The sequence below is a fragment of the Vidua macroura genome, chromosome 3 (genome assembly GCF_024509145.1).
Source record: "Vidua macroura isolate BioBank_ID:100142 chromosome 3, ASM2450914v1, whole genome shotgun sequence".
Taxonomy (NCBI): Eukaryota; Metazoa; Chordata; class Aves; order Passeriformes; family Viduidae; genus Vidua; species Vidua macroura.
In genome coordinates this window covers 59,147,970-59,174,797 of record NC_071573.1, presented here as the reverse complement: position 1 = coordinate 59,174,797, position 26,828 = coordinate 59,147,970, and the positions used below count along the sequence as shown (strand labels likewise).

Genomic DNA, 26,828 nt, shown 5'->3' with positions numbered 1-26,828 from the left:
GAGCAACATGCTTAATGATATAGAGCGAGACAATTATTTGGAGGACTGTTTTTGCAAGAGAGGTTTTCCCCTCTCTGGAGAATGAAACTTCTTAGCTTAAATGTTTTCAAACTTGACCCAAACCCATTTGCTAAATAGATCACATTAGTCTACATTTGTCTGGATCACAGTGTAACAGAATTGTCATGGTGTAATTTCCTATACTGCTCCCTTTGGTCTTTGTCATATCTTCTTTTTCAGCTTTGTTTTTGTCCTCTGTCTTCTTTCCAACCTTTCCACTACTCCTTGGAGTGATATTTTTGCCTTAATTTGCTTCTTCATTTTGCCTTTTCTCTCTCAGGCCTTTCTTTCTTCCTGGCTGCTTCAAGTTGAAGCCAGCTCTGAAAGCAACATCATCAACTACAGTCACCTTCACTGGAACATCATGAGTACAATGTCATCTTCAAAATCATTGAGATCATTTCTCATGTTTTCATTTCATAGGGAGAAGTCAAGTAGGATGTGGAAAGTGGGACCGTTTTGGCAATCCGCTTCATGAAAGATGTTAAGAAACTGGAGGGAGCCAGAGTGAAAGGCTATCAAGGTTCTAGTACACAGGACCACTGAGGAGAGACTGAAGAGCTGAGCTTGATGCATCTGATGAAGAGGAGCATCTGAGCATGTGTCTGAGCATCTGATGAAGAGGAGGTCAAAGGCAGTTGAACAGCAGCCTATGATTTCATGATCAAGGGCTACAATGACGCCAGAACCAAACTCTTCCCAGTGGTGACAGAAGGTGCAAGAGGGAGCAATGGCAGTAAGATGAGTGTTCAGCTTGGCTATTAGGAAATAAAATCCGCACCTGGAGCACAGAGCAGCCTGGGTACAGGTTTCTTTGAGAGCTGGAGGAAACTCCGTCTCTGGAAATTTCCAAGGCTTGACCAGACAAAATCCACATTGACCTGCTCCAGCACTGATCATAGTCTGGCCTTGGATTGGGATGGGTGATCTATAGGGCCCCTCTAAACAACACTATAACATCAAAAACATGTATTTGTCCCCTCAAAACACTTAATGTAGAGTTCTTCATGTTGTCCGTCATTTAGCCAATGAATGGGAAGAGGAAGAATATATTTTTCCTTTTTTTTTTAAGGGAAGGATCATATAAACCAACTAGAATAGCTGAGGTAATTCTGGTAATAAGAAGAATACCTCTAACTTTTGCTTTAAATTAAATACATCTCACGCAGATAGTGTGCCTTCAATTTTTACTCCCTTTCCAAACTATATTTGTGCAAGTGCTGGAAGATGTGCAGGCAGAGCACAATGCTGAGAGCCCAGGAAACATGCCCAGCAGAGCAGAACCTGTACTTTCTGTTGTTAAAACTGTGTTGGAATTCTGATACATCTGTTATGTACTAACAGATCTAGGAGGAAAAAGTTTATGTGCATGAAGAAATATCTCTGTCCCCCCATCCAGGCTGGTCTTGAGCTTAAAGGGTATCTATAGAGCCCAGGGCATGGTAGGTCACTCTGGTTTAGAATGTATACTCTCACTTCTACAAACTGGTACAAACACTGGTTTTTATTTTTAGGTAGACAAGTAGCCTTCTTAGTTTTAGTGGGATGATTCTCATCCACATAGTGATGTATAGGTGTGCTTCTAGAATGAACCTTCTTTATTTGTTGTTTCAATATTTGTGTCTTTTCTCTGAGTTATTCTAATGAAATCTTTGTTCAATTATTTTTTTCCCCTGGGGCTGTCTACAGGCATCCAATGTTTTTTTATGGAGAGGTGTTTCTTTTAAAGTTTCTAATTCCTTGGTATGAATTTTACTGAGATGCTGTAAATATTTTGTTTACGTTGTAAGCCACAGTTTTGCATTTTCTTTTAATATATTTGCAATATTATTTTTTGTCCAGCCATATTAAAAGCAACAGCAATTGTCCATCTGTTTTAATTTGCAGTAAATGAGTTTATGCTGCTGTGTTTTACACAGACAAGAGCTTGTCTTCTTCAATAATTATTTCAAGAAAATGCAGTTGTGATAAACTAAATTAAAATGATAGCATATCTCAGGTAAACTAAGCAATTTGATAGACCATATTAAATTCTGATTATAATAAAAGGGTTTTAATTCATTTCCCTCAGCACTGAACAGTTTTACAAATCACCTTCTGAGAAGTACAGTGACAAAGCGTATATCAAGTATCTGCTTGAGACTACAGAGGGTATCAAAGAGCGTTGTGATTGTTGACACAATTTAAAATTAATCTATGCCAGTGACTGAGATCACACCCCTTAGTCCCCAAATTCCTGAGAAGTGGGAAGATTTCTGAGGTTTTCCAACAGTCTTAGACATCAGTCATTGCTACGGTTTACATGGAACAGTTTAAGTTTCTTCTCCACATGAACAGAAGTCTCTCATCTCCTGTGAAGGAGGTGTCCTTGAAGGAGCTTTCAACTCTTTCCTGAGGCAATCGTCTGGGGACAGCCTGCCCTCTGCCTAGGGCCTTGAAAGGGAATTAGGGGCTAGTGCTTAGCAAGCCCTATTTAGCCCGTCTCTCTTCTGAAACACATTTACCTCAGGGCATTTGCATTGGTGTGAGAAGGATGAAAAGTCTCCTCAGTCAGGCTGTTCTGTTACTTGATCCGTTTGTGCTGCGTAGTGCTAAGGGATGATGGATTCCAGCATGCTGCTACATTGTATTCTGCCTTGGTTAGGGTTACTCTTTCCTGGACAAACCTCACTCACCCTTTGAGAAGTGCAGCCACACTGATTTCTCTTGCAAAACGTATTGCAGAAAAATATAATGCAGAGAAACTTTGGGCTACCACTACTAAAGAAAAAATTTGTATTTTTTCCCTGTAAGGAAGCAACATAAGCACATGCCAACTGTTAAGGTCACTTCTACAAGCGGGATTTTCATTCAATATGACGTTTTTAATTAGCTGATTTCAATGTCTGTAAAATTCAAAGGAACAGTTCTTCTTGGACAGGAGCCAATCAATAGATATGAACAACCAGGATACCCCTGACACTCGGCTTCTGTTCTGTGCCACATTTTCCTAGAGCTTCACCCTATTAATCTTGCAATGCATTTGTGTGATTTATTGTTTAGCTGTGTCCATAGCATACAAAAAGCTTGTAGATTATGGCCCCTGTACTGCTTTTCAAACATATGATACTTTCCTATAAGTCCTGAAGGTCTTGCCAAAATGTAGATTCCTGTTGGGGTCACAGGACCTCAAACATAATAAAGACACAGTTTGCATACTGTCTGAAAGGGATACTGTGAAGGAAATGTTAGGGCAAGAGAAAAGGTCAGATCTGGATATGGTATCTCCTCATCACCCTGCTATTTTCTCCAGTGATGTCTTTTTCATCCTCCTGCCTTCCCTTGCCTTCATCCCCCATAACTGCAGCAATGTGGCAGATCCTCTGGAAACCTCACTTAATGCCACACTCTGGAAGAAATCATCCAGGGCTCTGGTTTGGCCAATTTGGTGCTGACCTCCTTTACCATATGGTATGGTAGGTCAGGTGTCAGATTTATAAATCAACAAGAAAATATGCAAATTAAAAACAAATAAAGTTTTAAACCACATAAATACTTAGTTCTGTGTTATATCTGCAAGGGCTTGGGCTGTCCAAGAAAATGGATGTCGAGGATTCCCCACTATTGAATATCTCCAAGAATAAGTTAAACCCAGCCCATCCAGCCTTCCTTCATAGTCAAGGGAGAGAAAAGGACACACATAGGGACTGATTCTTCTCCTCCTCAGCCAGTTCTCCAGAAGAACAGTGTTTGTTCTTTGTCACAAAAAACAGTGACAACTGTGACAGCACCACCCCCTTTGCAGAGGTCTGAAGTCAGGGGAAATGATGGCTTCAGTTTTTATTTGAGAATAATTCTTCAGATCTACAAGTACTGGAAGCACAATTTTTCACAAAAAAAATTTAGAATGTGAAGTCATCACAGTTCTTCCATATTGCTGCATCTGAATCTCCATGGAGTTCTGTTTCCTGCCTGACACCAGTGGCTGAAGGATCAGCTCAAGGTTGTCCTTAAGGTAAATCTGGAAGGACTTCCCATGTCTTCAATCCAAACTGTTACATTTCTTTTTTAGTGCAAGTTCAATATGACACATAGAGAGACAGGTATATTAACTGCAATTAAGCTTTGTTAGACCTTTGATCTGCTACCATGTTAAATTAATGCATTAAAAGAAAAATCAAATGTAAAATAATTTTCTAAGTTGCAAAGCTGAATTTCAAGCTGTGCCTTTAGACCACTTTCATCACATTTTTAATTGAGCTAGCTTTTTTGTCAGGAAATAGGGCTTTATTGGAAATGATTAGGGAAAAGTAGAAAAAAGCTGACATTTCATTAAACTGAGAAGTGCCATGGGTACAATGAAATTGTAATCTTTACAGTTGGCAGTTTTGTCCTGGCAGAAGAGCCCTTAAACTTCAACTACTCTGGGATGAGGTCCCAGATTAGTAAGCCATGAGCAGTTTTTCTGCTTTAATTGAAATTAGCCTGGATACCCAATTAATATGGGTAAGAAAAATAACAGCCAGCATCCCCATCTCATCACCACTGCCAAGAAGTGGTGCCTAAATACTGTATTTTTAACTGGGTCATTCCCCAGATGTGGTTTCACATGCTGCCAGCTGTGGACTTAACTGAGAAGACAGACAATAACTTAGTAGTGAATAGAGAGCAGGAGCGAGCAAAAGGACATTAAGAGCTCTCCCACTGCACATGTAGCTCATAGTGGGGTAATCACTGGCTTAGTGCACTTCAGGCAGAAGAAAACACCACTCAAATTAGTTAAATCAGCTTCCCTATGTGAAGTCCTATGTTTTTGAAAAAAAAAAAAAAAATTATAGCTATAGCTACCACTGCTTAGGAAATGTAATTTGCAACATTCACACACTACTGTGAGATCTCATGACTGACTGAGCTAATTAAATGTATTTCTAAACTTGTTTCATAAAAGTTTATCATCTAGATCAGGATTTAATGTCTATGCATAGAAGCCAAGACTGGTTATAGGTCAGGGGAATTAACCAAGAGCATTAAGCATTCAGAATAAAAGCAAGGAAGTGAAAGATTTCCTCCTAATGGGAACAGAGGCTTCTGGGATTTTTCCCAGGGGGACAGTTGCAAAAATGGTAAAGGAAGCAGGAAGAAAATCCTCAAATATCCAAGTGAAATCTGCCTCAGGATCAAACATCTACTGTCATGTTAGGAGCAGTTTATGTTTACTGGGACATTTGCACATGTGTAGTCACAGCATTTTTAGGGGTAATTTTTTTTCTTGGCTTAAATGCAGTTCTGTCATGTCATCTAACCACAGCACCAACAATCCAAGTTAATCTGGTATACTTTCCATTTGTAAATAATATCTAAGCTTATGATTAGGCAAAGGGAAATAAAGACAAACAAAATACACTAAAAAATTCCCCATCCCTTCAAAAAAGCAGAACTCCAAGACATAAAGGAGACAGAGTATGAAGAACGCATGTGAGCTCAACATATTTTATTCTATCTATGCCAAAACTACTGAGGCTTCTCTTTGTGCACAGCTCAGTTCTCCTGCATACAGACCAGGGGTCACTGAGTGGCCACTTTTGCCCTCAGATGCATTCACAAGACTCTTGCTGTAGCTAACGAGAGCTCTGCTCACACCATGGGTCAATGCTGAAATGTGTCTGACAGCTCATTAAACAGATCTACTGGAATTCTGTTGTTTCTCCTCACTGTGTCATGGCATAATTCTTCTGGAGCCTGTGTGCTGCACATTGTGTGCTGCAGCCGTGCACACAAGTGAGGCAGTTGTTGTTTTTGCCCAGCAAATGCTCAGTGAGTGAGAGGCTGCATCTCATTTTGACATGAAAAACATCCTTCAATCAAGCTTGGCCTGGAGACAAAGCACTTCAGCCCAGAATCAAGGCGCATCAGAAGCAGAGCACGCTGCCCGCTCAGCCCCACTGCCCGCCCTGCGGCACACCACCCATACCTGTGTCCTCACCACCCCAAAGGGTCCTGGGCTCCGTCTTGGGCAGCGAATCGCCTTTGCTCTGGGGGTCCTTCATCTGAAAAACACAGACAGAATACATGAGGCCGTGAGAGCTATCTGTTGAGGTGGGTTTTGCTTTACAACACTTGAGACCAAAATTGTTTTCCATCTAAAGTGTGTATTTCAGGCGACAGTGCAAGGCCTCTCTCCAGCTGTTTCTATAATCAGGGGTAAAGTTATGAAGTGTGAGGTGCTGTGATTTTTCAGAAAAGAAAAGAGCCCTGTGAGTCACTGTATTTTAAATTGCATTTTTCCATTCAAAGTATGTGTGTGTTGATTTTACACTGTGGATCAGATGGTTCAGCCCCATTCTCCTGCCTTGTCCCTGCAGAGGTAGAGGAAGGGAAAGGAAATGGTGGGCAGGGTCCCAGAGGGTCTGTCTCCTGGCATGGAACTGTATGCAGAGAGCTACTTTGCTCACTTTCTTTCACAGCAGGGACAACCCTAACAGGGTTAAGGATTTCGTGTAGGGGATACACAGGTGCAAACCTTTCACATATCCTTGGGATATCGCCAGTGTGGGACCAGCAGACACATGTTCCCCTTCCTGATTAACACTTCATCCTCATCCCTGCTATTGCATTGCTTCTAACTGCTTGCCCTCTAGACCTCTCTTACTCACACATGAGATTTCAATCAGAGCTATGGAAGAATTTAGAGAACTAGGAGTGTGACTATCCTCTGTCACCACTTTGATAAAAACTCTGACTTCAGTGGTGCTGTTTCTGGGTGATAACTTGAGTATGAGGGTGAAGCCAGTCAGCAGGATTACACCCACCATTGCTAACCCTATCTGCCCCAAAGTACTTCCCAGGCTCTCCATCCTACTGAAACACCACATCCAGCATTAGCATGGGAAGCATCAGTCAAACAGCAAATAAGGTGCTGCAGAAGAACAAGGTAAAGAATTCCCACTGGAATTTTGGCTTTTGGTAAAGAGTTCTCCAAAGACAGGAGAAGTTTTCTTGTTGGCATCAAAACCTAAATACTTTTTCATACAAATTCACTTTGAGAAAAGTCTGCAGTCCTGACAGGTTGAGTAATTTGTCAGCATGGGTCTGGAGTTCTGGTGGGCTGCTTATGTAGAGTTTTCAATTGTGCTGTTCTTTGTGTTGTTAGTTTTAGAAATACTTTCATTCAAAAGAAACCCAACTCAAATGGCACTTTGCCCCCATTACACACACTCTAAACAGACATGAAGGTGTCTGGAAGATGCACAGGATTGCAAAACATTGAAAAGGTGGCTTGCTCTTCTGATTGCATATTTCTCATGATCTTTATTCATATAAGCACATGACAAATAGTATGGAAGAAATAGGCATTCAGGACAGCCACTGTTCTGGCTACTGTAAAACTGTTGTGAAACACAGAGAACACCAGGTACAGAAGTGACACGAATGGGTAGGAAACCTAGTTTGAAATAGCTTGTAGAACTCCTTTAGCACTAAGTGTACCCACTTTAATTGTGTATGATATTGCTAACAAATGCATCCATTTTAATAATCTTGTTAATTTACTTTTTTCCTCCTTTAATTTTCTCAGAATTATCTCTATGTACAGTGACACTTGAATCACACCTTCCATTTTATGTCTATGCTTCTATTTCAGCTGAGGTTCTCAAAACCTGTGGCTGCCTTGAGAAGAGCCCCTTTATTATTATATGTATAATGTTTCTTTTGTATGCTTTCCTGGATTATGTTCACATACTACCAATTCAGTATTTCAATTCTGTAACAGTTGCACTGAAGAAGTTTTTCTTTTCATTTGTGGCAGTGAAATGCTTACCATGGTGCTTGTAAAATGCTGGACTAGGTCTGTTTCCTAGCTGATGTTGCTCAAGCCTAAAGTTCAGTGAGGGGAAAGGAGAAATTTAATGTGAGTGGCCAGGTCTTTGTGCTAGCTGAGTACACATACACTGACCTCAGCAGGTCAAATATTTTAAAACAATATCCATACAATACAGTATATAAGCCAGCAAGTTTTTTCATACCACAAAGCACAACTTCTCTCTTCCCACATTTCTTGTACTCCAAAAATGGGACCTTGAAAGACCAACTGCTCAGGTGAGAGGGACTACTCCCACTAAGCCTTGTCCTAGGAATCAGCTGTGGAAAACTACATCCTTTGGTTTTCAAGAGGTAAACTATGTTGGAAACTCTTTCTCTGAAGTAGAGGTTAACAGTACTAGACTACGTTTTGAGTTTTCCCCAATCTCAGTGTCATTGGAAGAAGGTAAAGGGAAGTAGAAGTCAGAAGTTCATATGTCGGTGCAAGCAACACTTAAATTGAAGTTAATTAACTTGGACTTGATTTTGGCTAATGTTCAGTGCTTTATATATTTTGGGCAAATACGCCATTAATTGCATGATCCTGCTTTTTCTTGTTTTAGAAAGTAAAAGGATATCAGTCTTTATAAATGCTTAATAAAATAGCAAGTGCATCACTTCCTTCTCTGCTCCTTTTGACCAAGACATACAGTTATTTTCATCTGTAATGACTCTTAGTGTATCCTCAGCCTGGAGACCATCCCTAAAATAAAGTCTGGGAAAGAGACAGGGTAGACAAACTAGCTACCCATTCTTGATGTAGGAAAGGGAATAGGAAAGCCTGTTGAAATCCAGATACTTCATGAGATACTCTGATAAACTCCTTCTTTCTCATGGCAGCCAGAATGGGAAAGGCTGAGGGCACCCTGACATTCATACAAGCATCTCTGTGGGTAGATATAGTTGCTCAGTCTGGAGAAGAAAAAGCTCTGAGGAAACCTTATAGCAGCTTTCAGTACATAAAGGGGCCCAAGAAGAAGGCTGGAGAGGGACTTTTTGCAGGGCTTATAGTAACAAGACAAGAGGGAATGGCTTTAAACTGAAGGAGGGTAGATTAGCTTGGATATTATCAAGAAATTCTTTACTGTGGGGATGTTGAAACATGAGAACAAGTTGCCCAGAGAAGTTGTGGATGCCCAATCCCTGGAAGAGTTTAAGACTGAGTTCGCTGGGGCCCCAAGCAACCTGGTCTGGTGGAAAGTGCCCCCTGCTCTCAGGGGAGTTGGAACTAAATGATCTTTTAAGGTCCCTTCAAGCCCAAACCATCCTATGTTTCTGTGATTGTGGGAGCCCCAGAGGAGCTGAGACCTGGGGAACTTGCTTCCTTCTTTGCTGTGATGTGGGGCCCACATTTCTTCACTGCACACAGCAAGGTGCCAGGGGTAGAGACTACCAAAAAAAGGAGAAATAAGGCGGTTTAAAGAAGACATGTTACTCTTTGAATAACAATGGCAAGGCAGGCAGCACTTCTGGTCTAGAAGTGACCTGCGACTCTAATGCATGTGCTTGTAGAGGGATTGCTGCTGTTTAGCTTTCAGCCAGTCCTCACCTGCTCTGCTGAACCAAGAGCCAGAGAAATGTGGTTTGCAAAGGCAATTTAAACTCTGAAGCCTGATTTACACATCAACATTGTTAATTATTTCATTGCTGAACATCTTAACAGCAAGAGCTCATTATTGGCTTCATATTCTGTTCACTTGAAAGGACATCAATACCACCAGTGGAAGCAGAATATATTATCTAGACTAAATACCACAACCACTTTGTATTAGAAAGAAAAGATGTTGCTCATTGATACAAAATGATACTCATTTATTAAACTGTCTGCTTTCACTGCTGTTTTCTGGAGTCCTGCAGACTCTTCCTTATTCAGCAAGACACAGCCTCAGGATCCAGCATATTTTTGCCACTGGGATGACAGTGAATATCCTGGTTTTGCTTGAGGTTCCCAATTATACAAAGAAGTCATTGAATTATGGCAGTTAACGTGTTTGGATTTACATCTTCATTCCTGTAGACAATCTCTTCCAGTGAGGACAGCATCAGAATGTGACAGGGCCAATTGTGCATTAGCTCTGTGGATTGTGTTTGTGAAATGCTCACCTAAACTTAAAAGATACGTAAAGTTGGTGGCTAAAACTTCTGCAGTCAGTCATAGCCAGTTATCCATTGAAATGAATGGGAGCCATGCACACTTCTCTTGGCATGACTGCTTCAGCGCTGCTGAAGTCTCAGTGGTGTTGTCTGAGTGAAAGTCCAAAACATCTGCCAAGGCCACCACCAGTGGGCCTAGTGCCTAGGAAGGGCTGTCACCACTGCTGGTGACCACAGTCATCTGCAGCTTCTGAAATGAGAATAGACCAGATGTCCCCATGCTGGTGTCCAAATAAGAACCCTTGGTGAGTCTGGAAATTGAAGTTGCCTAGACCAGAACATGGCTACAGGTGCTGCTTCTTACTGGCAGGTTCTCCCAGCCAGCCTATGAAAGAATGTTCAGAGGTTTACATAGCTATTTGAAAAAATGTGAGAAGTCTAAGTTCTTCCCCTGGGTGGAAAAAGCAGTGATGCAGATTTCCATAAACCAGCCATGATTTGGACTGAGTTTGATAGTGCTGGATCACAGGGCCATAATTAAGTGAGCTGCAAAGTTGAGAGGAAGACATTTAATGTGCTGCAGTGCTATTTCTCCAAGCTCTGTGTTTCTCCACACAGTGATGCATCCTTGCACAGCATCTCTGCAAAGGGTGCCAGTCCTGGGAACAGAGGGCTGCAGGTGCTCATAGCTGCCAGCACAGCTCCCTGGGCTATTGCTACCATAAACACACAACACAGAGCAGCAAAGGCATGAAGTGTCTTTATTTATCTCTCAAGAGAAGAGAGTTTTCTAGTTGTGCAAAATACTTGGGTTTTTTTGTTGTTTTTTTTTTTTTAGGACAGCTACAATATAGATTCGCTAGCGAGATCTGAAGGATTGGCTTCCATGAAGAATCACCAAGACTGAAAACAATAATGTTCTTCAACTGTGTTACTGATTTATTCAAACATATTCCTGTCATATCTTTGCTATATAATAAAAAAGCATTGAGCTTTTAGTTATTGGGAAAAGTGTCCTCATTTCATTAAAGCAATATTTTATTCTGACTCCAACTTTTACTTTCAATAAAAATCATGCTTTTGCCTTGACAGTTGTCAAATTGTGAGAAATCTTATTATTTGTGGCAATATTTTGTTCAATTAAGATTATCAGGGAAGGGAGAAACAGATATTATTGGTGGACTAAAAACTCAGTTATTGTAAAAGTTACAGCTAATCTGTGTAAATCCAAGCTATTTGAAGTACCTCACATCTAACCTGCAAAAACATAACCACATATGTTTTTGTTTTGTACATCACATATGAACCTTCCAGAGGTTGCTTGACCATTGCCAGGGGACAGAAGATGCATTTTTCTGCAGAAGGACAGACTGGGCTAACTGAATTTGGCATTGGGTTAACTGTGTTTTTGACCAAGGACCTTATCCCAGCCTAAAGCCAAGCTCAGGGTCATAACTGAACAACATTCTGTGAGCCAGAGCTTTTGTGATTCATTGCCTTCAACAGTGCAAATCAGAGCTGAATTTGATGATGTTGGGAACCAGATCAGTTTGAATGGGACTGGTTGGTGTAACAGGAGGAAGGACTGTGTTGTGGTTCACAGGACAGGGTGCTGGGAACAATGAAACTGCAAACCTGCAGTGCAATGTAAATGCTGCATCAGACAGCAATTCATTATGAATGTACAGCATGCTGTAGCTACCAGTCAGTCAAAGAACCATTCCTCTTGAGAAAACAAAGTCAAGGGACAAGCAGCAGTGAAAATCAGCGCTTTTCTTACTTACACTTCCATGAAATTTCACCAGTGCTTTTTCTACAGTAGAACTACACTAGTCCAAACAATGCATATAAATGTTATTTGGATCAATCATTATAAAGCATCTTTATTTATGTCAGATGGTGGAAATAAAAGCATTGAACAGAACATTTCTTAAAAGCTACTTTTTTCTCTCTTAGTTTAAAAATTCATTAAAACCAAGATACAAGATCCAAGGCTTCTAGCCTGAGATTTTGAAAGAGTTTGACTTTGGGTTCAGATTCATATCGGTGTTTTGTTCCATGGGACTGAAAAGGAATCTTGAGACCAGACAACGCTGAATGGAGTGGAAATTCAGGTACCTAACTGTAGAGTCAGAAGTAGATGGTACAACGATCTTGTCCAATATTCTGCATAATGTGGCTACAGAATCTTGTCAGGTTTATTGCTACCTCATCGCCCTCACCTCTGGCATTTTATGCCTGGTTTGGACTTCAGGATTTCCAGTGATGTAAAATCCACCTTTCCTTATATGAGTTATTTGTTCAACCTTTTTTTCACTTTTTTTTCTTATTGATTGCTTTTGCTTGATCTTCCAGTCACAATATGCTTTTATATCTTTTCTTTGAAGAGCTTTGTGTTACAAGTAGCAGCTCCGCCAGGAAGATATTTGTAGGCCATGGTCAAGTTGCCTCTCAATTTCATTTTTGATGAAGTCATCGTGGCCCTCTCATCCAGGGTTAAACAATCTTTCGTTTGACACAAGGGAGAAATACACACAGTTCCTACAAAGTAGCAAACAGAGCTATAAATCTGAGTTCTTTCAGTTGACTCACAATAATATGTACCTATATCTTAAATCAAGTTCAGAAAAAAACTACCATTTAATTAACATTGGTTGTATTTTCCAAAATAAGACAAGGTGTAATAGAAACAGAGATCATGTCTAGACTATCCAAAATCGAGACTTATTGCCATTTTTCTCTTTTTATGTAGACTTAAGGAGGTCAAACTAAAGACTACGATTTAACTATCACAAAGAAACTAATGTTTTGTACCTTATAATAAAAATTATAAAATGTGCCTGAAATAATTTTGAGCATGGAATTTAACTTTTAAGTAAACAGTGGTGTAAAAATGTATCTGTATGTGGAGCTGACACAACACTCACAATGAACAAGGTATGCTGAGTGGGCAGAGCTCCCACATGTTCACAGGGTCCCTCAGAGCTGTGGATACCTTCCAAGGCTATACTTCCTTGTTTCCCAGGAATCAGACTGAAAGTGTCATAAGACTATATTTTCTGGTCCTTGCCATCTCTAACCAGAGCAAAGTCATTCATTTGTACATTATCTCACTCTCATTTGCAAACAGTTAATGCAGGAAAGTGAATGTTAACTGAATTCATTGCAGGTTTGCTTAAAGATATGGGCAAATGTTGGAGTCAGTTCCCACTCTGCCTGAACTAATTCTCTGCTGTGGGTTGTAAACCCTCAGAAATAATCAATGAACCTTGCATGCTCCCAGCTTGCTTTCAATTGCTTCTGGCCTGAGCAACGAGCATTTTTCCATGGATGAGCAAGAGAGATGTCTTAGCAACAGTCACATCTGCCCACAGTGATAATTGTTCTCTGGCTGTTCAGTCACATAGCACCCATTGCCAGGGAGAAGATATGACTGGATTTTGCTTCAGATACTAAGAGTGATTATTGTGTAAGCAGTTTGCAGACCTTCTAGACTATAGCTTCACTCTGTCTAGGCACTAGTATAGAAAACTATTTTGTTTTGTTCTGTATTTTTCTGTATGTGGGAAGAAATAAAAGCAGTGACTCCTCATGCAGTAATGTATGCCTTCCATGAGGCAGGGAAAATTGATAATATGTGGCATCTTAAAATACTGAGCCTAAGGATTAATTGGATAATTATCTCAATTTTACAGATGGAAAATCTAAGTAACAAAGAGTTTGAAGATTTGTTCAAACTCAAATCTCTGTTCAAAGGATCTGGAATAGGCTTTATTTTCCAGTCCTCCAATTCACTTTCATGATTAAGTGATATCCCCTAATACATTCTTACATAAGGATGACAATCAGTTTACACATATAGTGGGGTTTATACCAATGGAGAAGCCCTTTTTTTCTGCATATTTTCTTGATGCAGAAAGAAAGCACTTGGGGATTCTTTTTCCAAGGCTTGTAGTTCTGCCATGTATTCAGATACAAAGGGACTGAAACTCAGTGGATCTGAAATCCTGCCAATAGGATTAACAAGCCTTCAAAAGTTCATGTATATAGGATTTGCTCAGGAACAGGGGTGAATTACTCAGGAAAAGGGCTACATTTGTTCCTGGATAATTAGTTTTGTTGTAGCACAGCTCCAGGTCTTGGCAGCTTGATGAGAGGAGGTAAAGGATAATGGCTCTGATGTGTGCATGGTTCACACTGAGTCAGCTGAGATTTACAGCTGTTGAGAAAATCAGAAGCAATTTACTGAGGGATTTTGTGAGACCTATAAATCTTCCTGGTATTCACCAGATTTCTTTTTACACCCCAAATGCCACCACAGCCTAAGCTCTCTTATGTCCCCTAGCCCTGTGCAGTGTCTATGCTGGCAGTGGTGGGGAGCTCCCTATAGTCATCTCTGTCCCTGTGTATAAGGATGCTGGCTGGCACATCATTTAATCTTGTCTGGAACACAAACTTATTCATACAGGGCAGATATGCTTGACTGAAGAACAGAAGGTGAGGCTGCAGGAGGAGCTGAAATGCACCTGGATCCACCAGCAGCAAGTGCATGGTGCACTCACCAACTGTCCTGCTGCATTTCCATGGCCTGAGATGTACATATCCTGAGGAAGCCAAATGTTGCTTGCTCTAGGGACAGCTTCAATGTCCTACTGACTGGGAATTTTTGATATTTTCATAATACTGCAGTTCAGTCCTGTGACAGCAAGGTCAAGAACATATTACCAGAAAAGATTGTCTACTGTACTTAGGTTTGACCCTTTATTTTTAAAGTGCCTGATCATTCTCCCTTTCTTATTCCCTGCTAAGGAATCATTTAACCTGAAAATGGAAAGGAAATGAGGCTGGTTAGAAGCAAAATGGTTTTGAAGAGTCATTGTCTACCTGTGCTGTACTTGAAATCGTATTTCAATTAATTCTGACAACTCAATGACATAGTGAAGAAATAGTCTTGTTCTCTGTTTAAAACAATGAAAAATCTCACTCTACCTTCAGGAGTGAGACCTCTGTTACAAATATCTGCAGGGAAAGAAAGTAAATTAGCAAAATCTGTACCTTTTTACTTAGGTTTGTTTATGGTTGCAATGGTTGTTGCATAAATGCTCAGAGGAAAAAATGAAGCGAAGCTGTATAGGAAATGTAAATGGATGTCTTAATAATGCCACTGTTGTATGCTGTGTGAGTGCAAAACTTGAAATGGAATCATATGCAACTATGACAAGCCCATGTTATTCTACTCCCATATTTTGCAAGAGGTGGTGAAGGTGGAGTGATGCTGGCCTGATAATGAGGGCAGTGGTTGTTATTTGCCATTTAGAAACAGGTGTAGACACTGAAATTACTTAAATGAATAGGCTACTGCTATGTCAGGGGTATGGCTTACTCTTATCAGTGGGTTTTTTCTAGCTCTCCTGACAGGAGACAAAAGTGGATGGATCACTCATGGAGCTCATTGGGTAGAATGAAGCTCTAAAACTTCATAAAAAAAATAAATTGAGGTACTTAAGCCATAAAGTTCTGTATGAACATCATTCTTATCTGGATGGACGTTTTTTTACACTGGTCAGCCATGCAGCAATATCCAGTTTGGCTGAAGCCTGGTTTAAATCAGATTTAAACCAAATTTTGCAATCCACAATACAGGTTCAAAGGAAGGAATGAATAAGGCCTGCATGGTCCTTGCGGTCTGGTTATGCAATTGCAAACAGTATTATTTCTGAACATTTGATAGTTTGATATTTGATGCTGTCATCATTAACAAGACTTGATCTTGCACAACAGGGTTGGCCAAAATTTCAGCATAAAACATCCAACGGCTTGCATGTCCACTGAGCATGTGCTTGGTCCTTAGCCTCTGCTGCTGTGAACTGTCTCTAGCCATGTGTTTTGAGGAGTAAGGAAAGGACAAGGTATATTTCACTGCTAATTTCAAATCATAAAGGCACCAAAACAGGACTTCTGGACGTGTTAATACTTTCTCTTCCAATTCACTTTAGTCATAGCATCAAGAAAAATGGGATTTGTTAAATAGGAAAATATTTAACACATCTATAAGTGTCATCAATCACTGTAACTCTGAAAAACAGTTGCTCCTACTTTCAAAGTACAAGTATTTGCTTGCATTCAGTTACCTAATGAGATGTGGGAATGCTGGTTCATAGCTACAGATCTCTCTGAAGAAAGTTCCCACTTGTGGTTAGAGAGTCAGAGGTTCAGTTTTCCGTTCCTCCAAAAGATTTATTCAGTATGTAGGTCTTTTCCTTTCCAGCTGCCCACAAAACTTTAAAGCAGATGTAACATAAGCAGTGGTCCATCCTTATCATTAAGACCATCAGCAGGATTAATTGACTTATGAATTGTGGCTTTGGTCCAGAAAGAACCTATGGTTCTCCCTCAAATAAATTGAAGCAGCATTCTTAGTGAAATGATAGCAAATGATCCCAACCCACCCAAAACTGGCAACAATCACTTTAGAGCCAAATAGATTTTGAGGTTGTGACAGAACTGAGCAAGTCTGTTTCTATCAGCCTCACCACAAGACTGCTGCCAAGACACTGAAAATTCAAAACTAAGCATACACAGCAGTTTCACCGAAAGAAAAATAATATTGACAAATGTTCTATGAAGGCACCAGACCTTTTTTCCCCCCTCTAAAACTCTTTGCAAAACTTAAAGGAACAATGTCCTCTGAAGATCTGCTGACAGTTCATAAAGGAAGTTGTATAGGCTTATATATCCAGAAATATTCCTACAGGTTTTATTTCCACTCTTCTCAGTGTTGCTGGAATGAAGTGTAAGGAAGAATCAGGCTGCTAATGGCATCCATGGCAGTGATACAATCTGAGTTTTACAGCAACAGGCTTGGAGAGTGTCCAAATTGCCTTTTTCCTGTGCTCCTGCAGTTACAGACTGGGGTAAGCATAGGTTCAGTACAGATTTCAGCATGTGCTAATGTGGTAAAAACACAGATTCACAGTCTACTGCAGCAATTCCATAGCTTTAAGAGGACAAAGGGGCCAAAGATTGCAAACATTGCCACCACAGGCAAGCCTGAGAGGACAAGGAGGAGTCAGATCTGTGATTAGATTGTCTTCTGAATTGGGTGTGAAATGCCCCACCAAATGCAGACAAAGCCTTGGACTGAACCGTGGCAGTGGCTGTAACTAGTGCAGGAAATGACAGATTTGCAGTTGAGTTTTGTCTTCCAGTTGTGCCTATAATGCAGGACCCTAGAAGAGGCGCATTGTGATGGAGCAACTACCTGAGCATAAAAATCTTTTACGGTGTATCTATGCCTTCTAGGGATGAATTCCCAGATCCTGATCTTCAGAGTCCACCTAACACTATAGAGTGTAGAAAGTATTAAGCAGTGCTTTATCAAGGTGAAACTTCGGCAGTATCAATGTTCAGAATCAATCCAAAGATTGATATTAAATTCTGGCTTGACACATTAGGAATACAATAATCTTAGTTAGCTGACATGCTAAATTTGAAAAACAAAAGCCACTCTCACAGACAGCTGGAACTAAAAACCTTATAACATTTCAGTGATGCATATGAAAATAAACCTAAACAGAAAAACCCTGAATTTCCAATTTTGACAAAAAAATCCTGGTGATTGAAGTACACAGATGTCTGAAATTCTTCCAGTTATAGTAATCGGATTTTAAAGGTACTTTTCTTTTCAGATATACGATATTTATCTTGACAGAGTTTACTCAACAGTTTCATTGTTCCATGTGTTTCCCTTTGGTGCTTTGAAGAGAAAGCTAGTTTGTTCTTTTCATCTGTAGCCATTCCCTCAGTAGCTGTCATTTATTATGTAGAAAAAAGGATTGTGTTGCATGCATCTGTATGCATTTGGCTTTGCATGTAGCTATATTTTTCTTTCAGTAAGTGTATATTGGGGCTTGGGGAATTGTTTTGATGAAAGGACAGCTTTTTAAGCCAAAATATCTTTATCTCTCAAAGAGCTTCAATTCCTGCGGGCTAGATTAAAAAAAAAAAAATCCTTAAGAAACCAAACATCATAATCTTAATGAAAGCTAGCTTTTAGACATCAACCTTCTAGGGTATAATCTGTAACTCTAGGTGTATAGGAACCTCTGCGGCTACCGCTTCAGCAGCACTAGGTGCTTCACAGTAACAATAGCCAATATCTTGACAATCGAGGGAGAAATGTTAGCGTCAGCTACCTAACTCCTGCCTTTTAAGAGTGGCTTTTGAAAAGCTTCTCAAGAGCATCAATCCCTGTTTCTATCTAATAGACCAAGACTGTCAACAAATGCTCCAGTTTTGACAGGTCCTTCCAACCTATAGAAATCAGATCTGTTTCTCCTGCCTTCCATGAGTCTGCTTGAAATAGAGCTGAATCGCTGATGGCAAAACTTGGCCACTCTCAAGAATGAGACCTTTAGGAAGCGGGCAGGAACTGTAGCTTTCCTTCCCACCTGCACTTCATCCCGCAATCCCTTAATACCCAAAGAAGGGGTTTCAGGAAGGCTGCCCAGGGTTCAAGCAAGCTACAAGTTTTTGTGTGTGCTCTTACAGGGTGATGCAGCTGCAAAAGGAGGCATTCACAGCATCCTCCCTTTTCACCCGGACAAGCTTATTACCGACTAGTAGTTAGAAGAGGCTTTGGGAGTAGAGGGGTGTTTGTCTTCCCCACCTAATAGATTTGACAATCATCTAAATCGTAGTCCTCAGATTTGCATTTCACTCTTTCAGTAATAATACGTGAGAGGTACCCCCTCTCATCAGCTTGTCTTATCTTTCAAGGGCAAGAATGGATCCTACCACATCCTCTTCAAGACCATTCTCAATCCTTCTTCATGACTTAGAGAAATAAATCTAACCTCTTTTTGTCTTTTCTATTTGCTTGCTTAGCACTATTCTGAAACACTTAAGTGTGTGCAAAATTTAATCATGTAACTACAGGCAATAGATGCTGCTTCAGAAGGCAGATCTTATCAGGTGCTGCCACACCACTTGTCAAATGTTTGTTGGAATTTAAATATTTGCATGTTGTTTTGGTTTTACTTCTGTCTGTAAGTCCACTTATCTGCAAAAAAATTCTTAGTTTCTCAGGAAAACAAAACCCCACATGGTTTCACATGACAGCTCACACTTAAGGATTTCTTAATTAGAAGGGTTAGATTAATTTTAAGTTACTTTAGACTGGCATTTCTAATCAATGGAAGTCCCATGGGCCTGACTCCTTCTTCCTCCAGACTAATTTGCCTTTTATAGTCATTAGATGAGATGACACCCACCCCACAATCCCCCTGAGCTCAGTCTCAGGAAAATTTGATTTTTTTTTTTCCCCATGAAATTAATTCTTCAACTTATACAAGACTACCACGGGATGTTGAAAACAAGAATGCCTTTTCCAGTAAGGCTCCAAAATAATTTTGAGAGAGTGACTGTTTTGAGTCTGAGCAGAGTTTCTTTTTGTTTTAAAGGTAAATGTTAATATGGTGTCATACAGTATAGGCCAAACAAAGTCTTTGTGCAGCTGCACTGCTGCTCCGGAAATAATTATATTTCCATTAATGCAAATGGTTGGAAAAATTGATTTATCATGCATCTGTCAAATCTAGAGACTGCATTACAGAAACTCTTTTAGAACATCCTGAGCTAACTGTTCAGAAGGATGAAAACATTTCACAAATGGAAACTCTATAATTAGACATATAGCAAGCATACTGTATTAAGAGAAGAGACACTGAGGAGTCCTGGAGTGTGGATTCCATTAAATTACCTTAAATGAGCAGCAGGCACTGTATTGACTAATATAATAGGATTTACAGAATACATGAGTTTACAATGGAGTTCTTTGCCAATTTATAAGCTCTTTGTGCGAAGAGGAAAATTGTACATAAGAGGTTATCTGGAACTTCTAGCCAGAAAAATAGTGATATCTATTAATAAAGTGCAAAGGAATGCAACATTTCCAGTGCTAAGATGAGGAAAAAAAGTGTTCACTGTGTTGCTAGCACTGACCAAGGCACTTTGGGTGTCTCGTCTGGTCTGAGACTTCCAGACACACCGGGGCGTACAGCGTAACCAGACGAAGAAACAAAGTTTTCTTTAAGAAATATGTTTTGGCGTCAGGGATTAATTTCTTTAGAGAGAAAGGACATGCGAGACCAGCCCTTGTCAATACTCAAAAGCACAGTCTAGGCAGGCCATGCAATGTCTTTTGGTGGGGAGTGGTGGACACAAACTGGCCAGGGGATGCACTCAGCTACTTTGCAGATCTAATCTTTAGTTGTCTGTATGTGGTCTTAACAACACATATATGAAAGAGTTTGTTTTATCTGTCGTGCTGTTACTCTTTAAGAGAGAAGTATCAATTGCCTGTCACATTGTTTTTATGACCTTGTCACACAATGTATCAGACTCCTTTGTTTATCTACTGTGATGCACGGAATTATCTTCAAAATGAGCTGAAGCAGTAATAAGATGGGCAATAAACAGATTAAAATCAAACTCTAGTTGAGGAGAGCAACTCCAATTGCTCCAGCTAAATAGAATCTAGCACAGCATTTGACTGGGCAAAAAAAAAATTATTTCAAACTAACTGCTTTTTTTACTGGTCTTGTTCACTGTATTCTTTGATATCAGGTACTAAATATTACCAGAAACTGGGTTCTGGAGAAATGCAGAACATTCTGCAATTCTAGTGGGAAAAATCTCTTGGCTTCATGTGGCTGACCAACTGATAATCAGAAATGAGCTTTGTCTGTCCTGAATGACAGAACAAAATTAAACAGAAATTTGGTCTACTGTGTTTGGCCCAGATTCCTCATACCCACTCTGCTGTGTATTTTTGGGTTACTACCACCAATGAAGGAAGGAATACTTTTATTTCATCTTGTTGACTGTCAGCAAAGTCATTTGAATCTCTGACTCAAAAAGGTGCTAGGTAAAAACCACATTAAAAGAAAAAATAACTTTAGAAAGAGAGAGAAAAGTATGTCATTTCCAGTTCAGGTATTATGGAAACCCCATGGAAAGAATAATAAATCATTTTCCAGCTGTAGCTATCCTCAGGGAAAACACTTGACAGTTTCTTTAAAATAAGAAATATTTTAATTATCTTCAGTAGTGTTGAACCAGCATTCAAAAAGGAGGAAACATGTTTTTAGATTTTGATATTGACTTGTCCAATTAATTTACTGAGTCTGTGGCACTTGAACAGACCTGTGATGGATGTACAAATGACTGAGTGCCTCATTGCGTATTTGTAAAGCAGATGATTGATGCATCCCATAATTTCTTTGAGCCATGGAGCTGATTTATATGCTCTGTGCTGTATAGACATTCTCTTTGTCAGTTGGGACTGTAAAACCCCCCACAGGCAATTGTCTGCTATTCAGTCTTTCCCATTCACTGAAATTACACATAATTTTAGCCTGTGCATTTGCAAACTATGCTTTGCCATTTCCATTTGAAAATGCCTTTGTGTTAAACATTTTTGACTTGTCTAAATAAATATTATCCATAATAACCCTATATCAATCCATTACAAACCCATGTAACTACGTACTGCATTTAGATTTAATCCCTGAAACAAAGCCTGTTCCCACCTCACTCATGTGTTGCTTTCACAGCTGATACTCACAGCTGCAGAGAAATCTGAGCAACAGAGAAATCTGTGATTGTTTTTGCTAAAGCTATAGGATCTGCAATAAAATAATGTTTGAGCGCCTGGTCTTCATATGTATAGATGATCAAATTCCAAAAGCACAGAGACCTACTGGCAGGTAAATAAGCCTGTACTTATGGGTGGAGGTAAGTATTCAAACGTACTCAATTCCATATTCCATCAAAACCTCATTAGTGACACTTTTATGTCATTAGCTGAAAGAGCTTTAGTGTAGTCAGCTAGAAACAACTATTTAGGAAATAGCTATAAGCTCTGCTGGTGAAAAATGGCTTTTTCATTAGAGACTGTCAACTCACAGGATTAAGCTACAGCTTTGAGTTGTGATGATCCAGAAAAGACAGACTTTCTATAAGCAGAAACTGCAGAATGAAGAGAAATACAAATACCTTCTTTACTGTTCTAATTGCTCATCTTGAACCACTTTCTTCTCTAAAACTCTCTTTAATCTTCAGACAGTGCTATAATACATTACTGGAGCAGCGTATCATGTCCGGATGTACTTGTAAATGAAAAATAGTGAGAGAATCTGTGGAGTTCCAGTGGTTGTGGATTCTGAAGTTAAATTACATGTAGTATAGAACTATTTTCTTTACTGGTTTTAACATATTAAACTTCAGCCAGACGTCACTAAGTTTGACTCTTCGGTTTTGGAAGACAGTTGCGTATCCCTGTTGCTCTTATATTTAAAGTCTGCTTATAGTGTTAAGTCTTTTATAGCACAATCTTTTATTCAAGATTTTCTTGTTTTTTCTCTGCTTAAATGGGAATTTTGTTGTTTTTAATTTTAAATTAAAAACAGTTGTTTTTAATTTTCTCTTTCCAAACCTATTTCTTCTTTTCAATATTACCATAGAGCTGGCAAAAAAAAGCACTATCATTTTTCTGGAATGATGTTAACAATATTTTTTTTCTGCCAGTTTCTTTTCCTGGAAGAAGAACAAGAAGGGACAAAAGAGAAACCAAAACTCATTGAGGTAATCTTCATAAGTCTTTTCTAAATCACTGCATGGGGCATGCCATCAAGACAACAAAGTTCACACCAATGTCAGTCTGAGCTATAGGCTCAGGGACCGTTTGCCTCTTTGTCTGTCCTTTGCTCCTTGACAACATCTTTCCAAAGGATCCTGCTTACCAGGGTCTCTGACAGACACTCCAAAGTGGTTTTCATTATATAAATGAAGAAAGAAAAGATATAATTTGCTCTGCAAAGCCTTTCAGAGGCATGTGTTGCCCTGGTATTGCTGCTCTCACCCACAGTTGATATATCTATTTCACATCCTTCCCCATGTCACTCCATATGGGACAGAAGTAGACTCAGTGGATGGAGGGCCCTACTCCTAAATGTAAGCACAGAGCATCTGCTTTGCTGAGTGTGGGACTGACCTGAGCCAAGCTCCTGTCTGTGGCATCCAGGCTGCCTTTTAGAATAATCACACTTAATTCAAGACCCTACAGGGTGTACTGAGTAATTATAATTATTCCATCAAAGTGCATTACTGTGTTTCTGCTTCTATCAAGCGTAATCTGCCATCAGGTTATTAATTTTGCCTGGATTTGCTAGAGCCTCTCACAGTCCTCTCCAGACTTGATTTCACTGAACAATTCTGCAATTCTGTTACCCAAACTTCTTTTTTTTAGTCTGCTCTTCTTTTCCAAATTGTCTTTTACTGCAGCACTTTTCACATATATTGGTACCAGGAGTGTTTTTGTCCCATACTGGGCTTTCATGATTTTCATTTCCTCTGTTGTGTATGTGCGTATGTTAGTGTATTAACTAACACTTACCAGAGTGTAAATCACAGGGTGCCTAATTACCAAGCTGGATCATTAAATGTAGGAGGGTTATTTAACTAAAATGTGTGAGAAAACCATATTTCCCTAAAAATCCCACTCAGATCTGTCACCAAACTCTTTCATTATGGAGAGCTAGTCCAATTCTTTTTTCCCATATTTTCCTAGTCCGTTAAAAGGCATTAATTTTTATGATGCTCCTTTATGCAAAATATTTAATCTGAAACATATTATTACCCCATCTCAAATGTAAGCTTTTAGAAGCTGTAAGTTATTTGTAGGAGAGATTTGTAAGTAGAACTATCTCAAATAATTGCCCTTTGGTACATTTCTTTCAGCATTCCTCATCTCTGAAGCAAGACTTGAAATATGGTAAAGTGATGAAATCTGACTGAATTCAAGAAGAGCTCTTCTATACACAGGAGCCTTGAAATACTTTCATTAGCAAAACAAAAAAAAAAAAAATCCCTGCTATGAACCTAGTAACAAGATCCAAAAGTGACTGTGAGAGTAATTAACTTCCACTAAGCTGCAAAGGACTTATCCAAAAAGGTGGCAGCACTGAATTCCCTGCAGCCCTAATTAAGATTTTCCTGGTGCTCCTTCACAGAAGACACTAGGCATGGATGGACTGCCATGGGTGGAAGAAGACAAGGCAACTGCCTCAGGAGCTTCCATCACTTTCCCATCACCTGCCCCACAGACATGATAGGAGAGGGTGAAGAGATCCAAATGTGCCATGTGGCCCCTGATGTAGGGATGGACCCCTGATGTGGGGAAGGGGTTGCTGGGGCTGAGCACCCCACTTGGCAACCCGAGTGCCCCATCACGCAGCCGTGGCTGCGCTGGACACGCTCCCGGCCAGCTGAAGTCACGTTGTCTAAATGGAGTAAAGGCTTAGCTTGCCCTTTCCCTCCTCCCATCCCTTAGCTAGGGGCTGCACAGGGCTTTTGTTTAGCTGTGAAAAAAAAAAAAAAAAAAAAAAAAAAAGACAGCTGTAGACATTCAAGGCTTTGGTCCACTAGATAGAGATGTGCCTGTGGTGCTTCAGGACGGACGCCAGCTGATGGACATGATGGACAGGGCAGCAGGAGTTTTTTTAGACAAAGAGGAAAGAACAGAACAAGCCTTGAACCTAGCTCTTGGCTCTGAGAAAAAAAAAAAATAAAAGAAAGATATTTTGAGCTCACTAACAAGGTCCTATCTTTTGCTTATTTAGAGAAAGGTTTGAAACAAAGGCATAACAACACAGTGCAAGTGGAATACACAGGTCATGCAGAGCATGAAAGACTTGTGTGTGTGTGTGCATATGAGTATGATTTGCTTCTTATAACCCAGTTTGGTAAACCCTCACCTGAGAGATTTAAATCACACCCAATTTTCACCATGTTTGCCTCTCCCTATTTAGCAAACTGCAATGCAACTCGATGAGGTGGGTTGCCTGCTCTTTCAAAACCAGCTTATTCACAGGAGGTATTCATTACACAGCATGGTAATTTATTTTGAAAGCAAATTTACCCTCCTCATCAAGCCAGTGAGTTATGTGCAACCTGAACTATGCAGATAGACATGGAAAAGCGAAGTTTGGTTATTGTAAATCACTACCCTGGCAGTGGTCCAAGCTCTTAGGGCTTCAGCTGTTACACTAGTAGAGCATATATAAGCTCCCATATAACTAATCCACACTGGTTACAAAAAACAATAATATACCTGTGTAAGCCAGTCATGTGAAAATTAGCATGATTTTCTGGCAATGCTTGATAATTATCTAGTCCACTGTAAGCAAAGCAGAAAGAGAAGTCATAAAAATGCAGAGATTATACACTATCATACAAATAACAGAGAAGACTTAATAGAGGTTACATCAGAAATAATTTTTATAAATTCCAGCTGGCATTTGCTTTAATAGAAAAGCCTGGGGAAGTGGAAATGAGGGCATATATTAAGAAAAAAAAAACATTATTTAAAATACTTTTAGTTTCAAAATAATCTTATTTACGCTAAGTCAATTTTTAATGACTCCACTACATAATTACAATCACAGTAAACAAGCAGTAATTATTTTTTCCCTTGTTCTGTACTGGAAATAAGAATAGGAATACAGACACATGTTCCCTTGGGTGATGTGTTTTAATCAGGTTGGTTTTTATAAGGCTTTTTTCAAACTGATCAGAGTAGCCCGAAGCCTGTCAGAAAAAAACATATTGCCTAGAATAAGCCTTTAATAATATTTCACAGATGATTTGTTTTTGAGTTAATTTGCCCTTGAGTAAAAGAACAGGGTCAGGAGGACCCTTGTATGGGTTGGTGTTGAGCACAGCACAAAGGAACTATAATCATGACACCAGTACCTGGTTGCAGTACTGAAAAACAGAGAAGGAAGAGAAGTGGAGATAAAGAACCAAGAGTTATCCAGGAGAGATGACTGGCACAATCGAAGCTCCCTGCTGATTTAACAGAGATCACATTCTCTTCTCCTTGAAATACAGAACTGTCTGCTCAAGTTCATTGGTTTAAAGTGAGGGGAGTTATTTCACACTTAATGCAGCTTGTGCCACTTGTAACCCTCGAAGAGAATCTCACCCAGAAACTCGCTTTAAACTTTGAAAAGGTCACACACAGAACTCCTTCAGCCTTTATTATTAAAAGCTTCCTGCCTGGTTCTACTGTAGAGAAAAAGGCAGTGACCTTACATTTAATCACGTCAAGGACTCTGTGCTTTAACTTACTTAAAAGATTCCTTATGCAGGATAGCTTTATCCAAGAAGTCTTTTGCCAGATAATGATGTTTTTAAAGCAGCGTGCAAAATATCTCCCTTGCTGCAGACTCCAGCTGCTGAGTAAGCAGCTTCTCCACTGCCTGCAGAAAGGAGACAGCGGGAGAGGTCCAGGGGAATCTGCATTCAGCCAAATCTACCCCATATGCATGTGAAACCTAATGGAAATCAGTTGTGAGGCCCTACAGCTCTACAGGAGTACATGTGATTTACAGCAGGGCAAAGGATTTGCAGAATCCTGCATCTTTGGTGCTTTCTTTTTTAATGCTCCAGCCTGAGCAAAATTAATCTTCTTAATGAAGCAAAATGGAGGAGTAATTAGCTCCTTCACTTGCACATGTTTAACCACAATGCCTTTGCTGGGTTTCAGAAGGGCACAGGACTTCCATTTTTACCTGCTGCTTGGATTTCCCTGTTTAAATATGCAGCAAATGTAGCTTGAAAAAAATGTTTCTGCTGTGAGCTGTATGCTAAGGCTCTGATAAATGCCTTGTCACATTTGCTCTGCTTTGTACTTGGAAAGATTCTTATTTGTTTGCTTTTATGTTTCTACAACTCTCTCCTTTTTTTGCACACCATTTCCAGGCAAGGGATAATTC

At 39.8% G+C, this 26,828-nt stretch overlaps 1 protein-coding gene across 1 annotated transcript in view; it reads right to left on the bottom strand.

The window, feature by feature from the left end:
- Nucleotides 1-26,828, bottom strand: part of LOC128804943 (uncharacterized) — a 55,735-nt gene that overhangs the window by 4,172 nt on the left and 24,735 nt on the right. Inside the window, exon 3 of the mRNA XM_053973288.1 lies at nucleotides 6,011-6,086. Within this exon, the coding sequence (XP_053829263.1) occupies nucleotides 6,011-6,086 (76 nt within the window). The remainder of the gene's footprint in view (nucleotides 1-6,010; nucleotides 6,087-26,828) is intronic.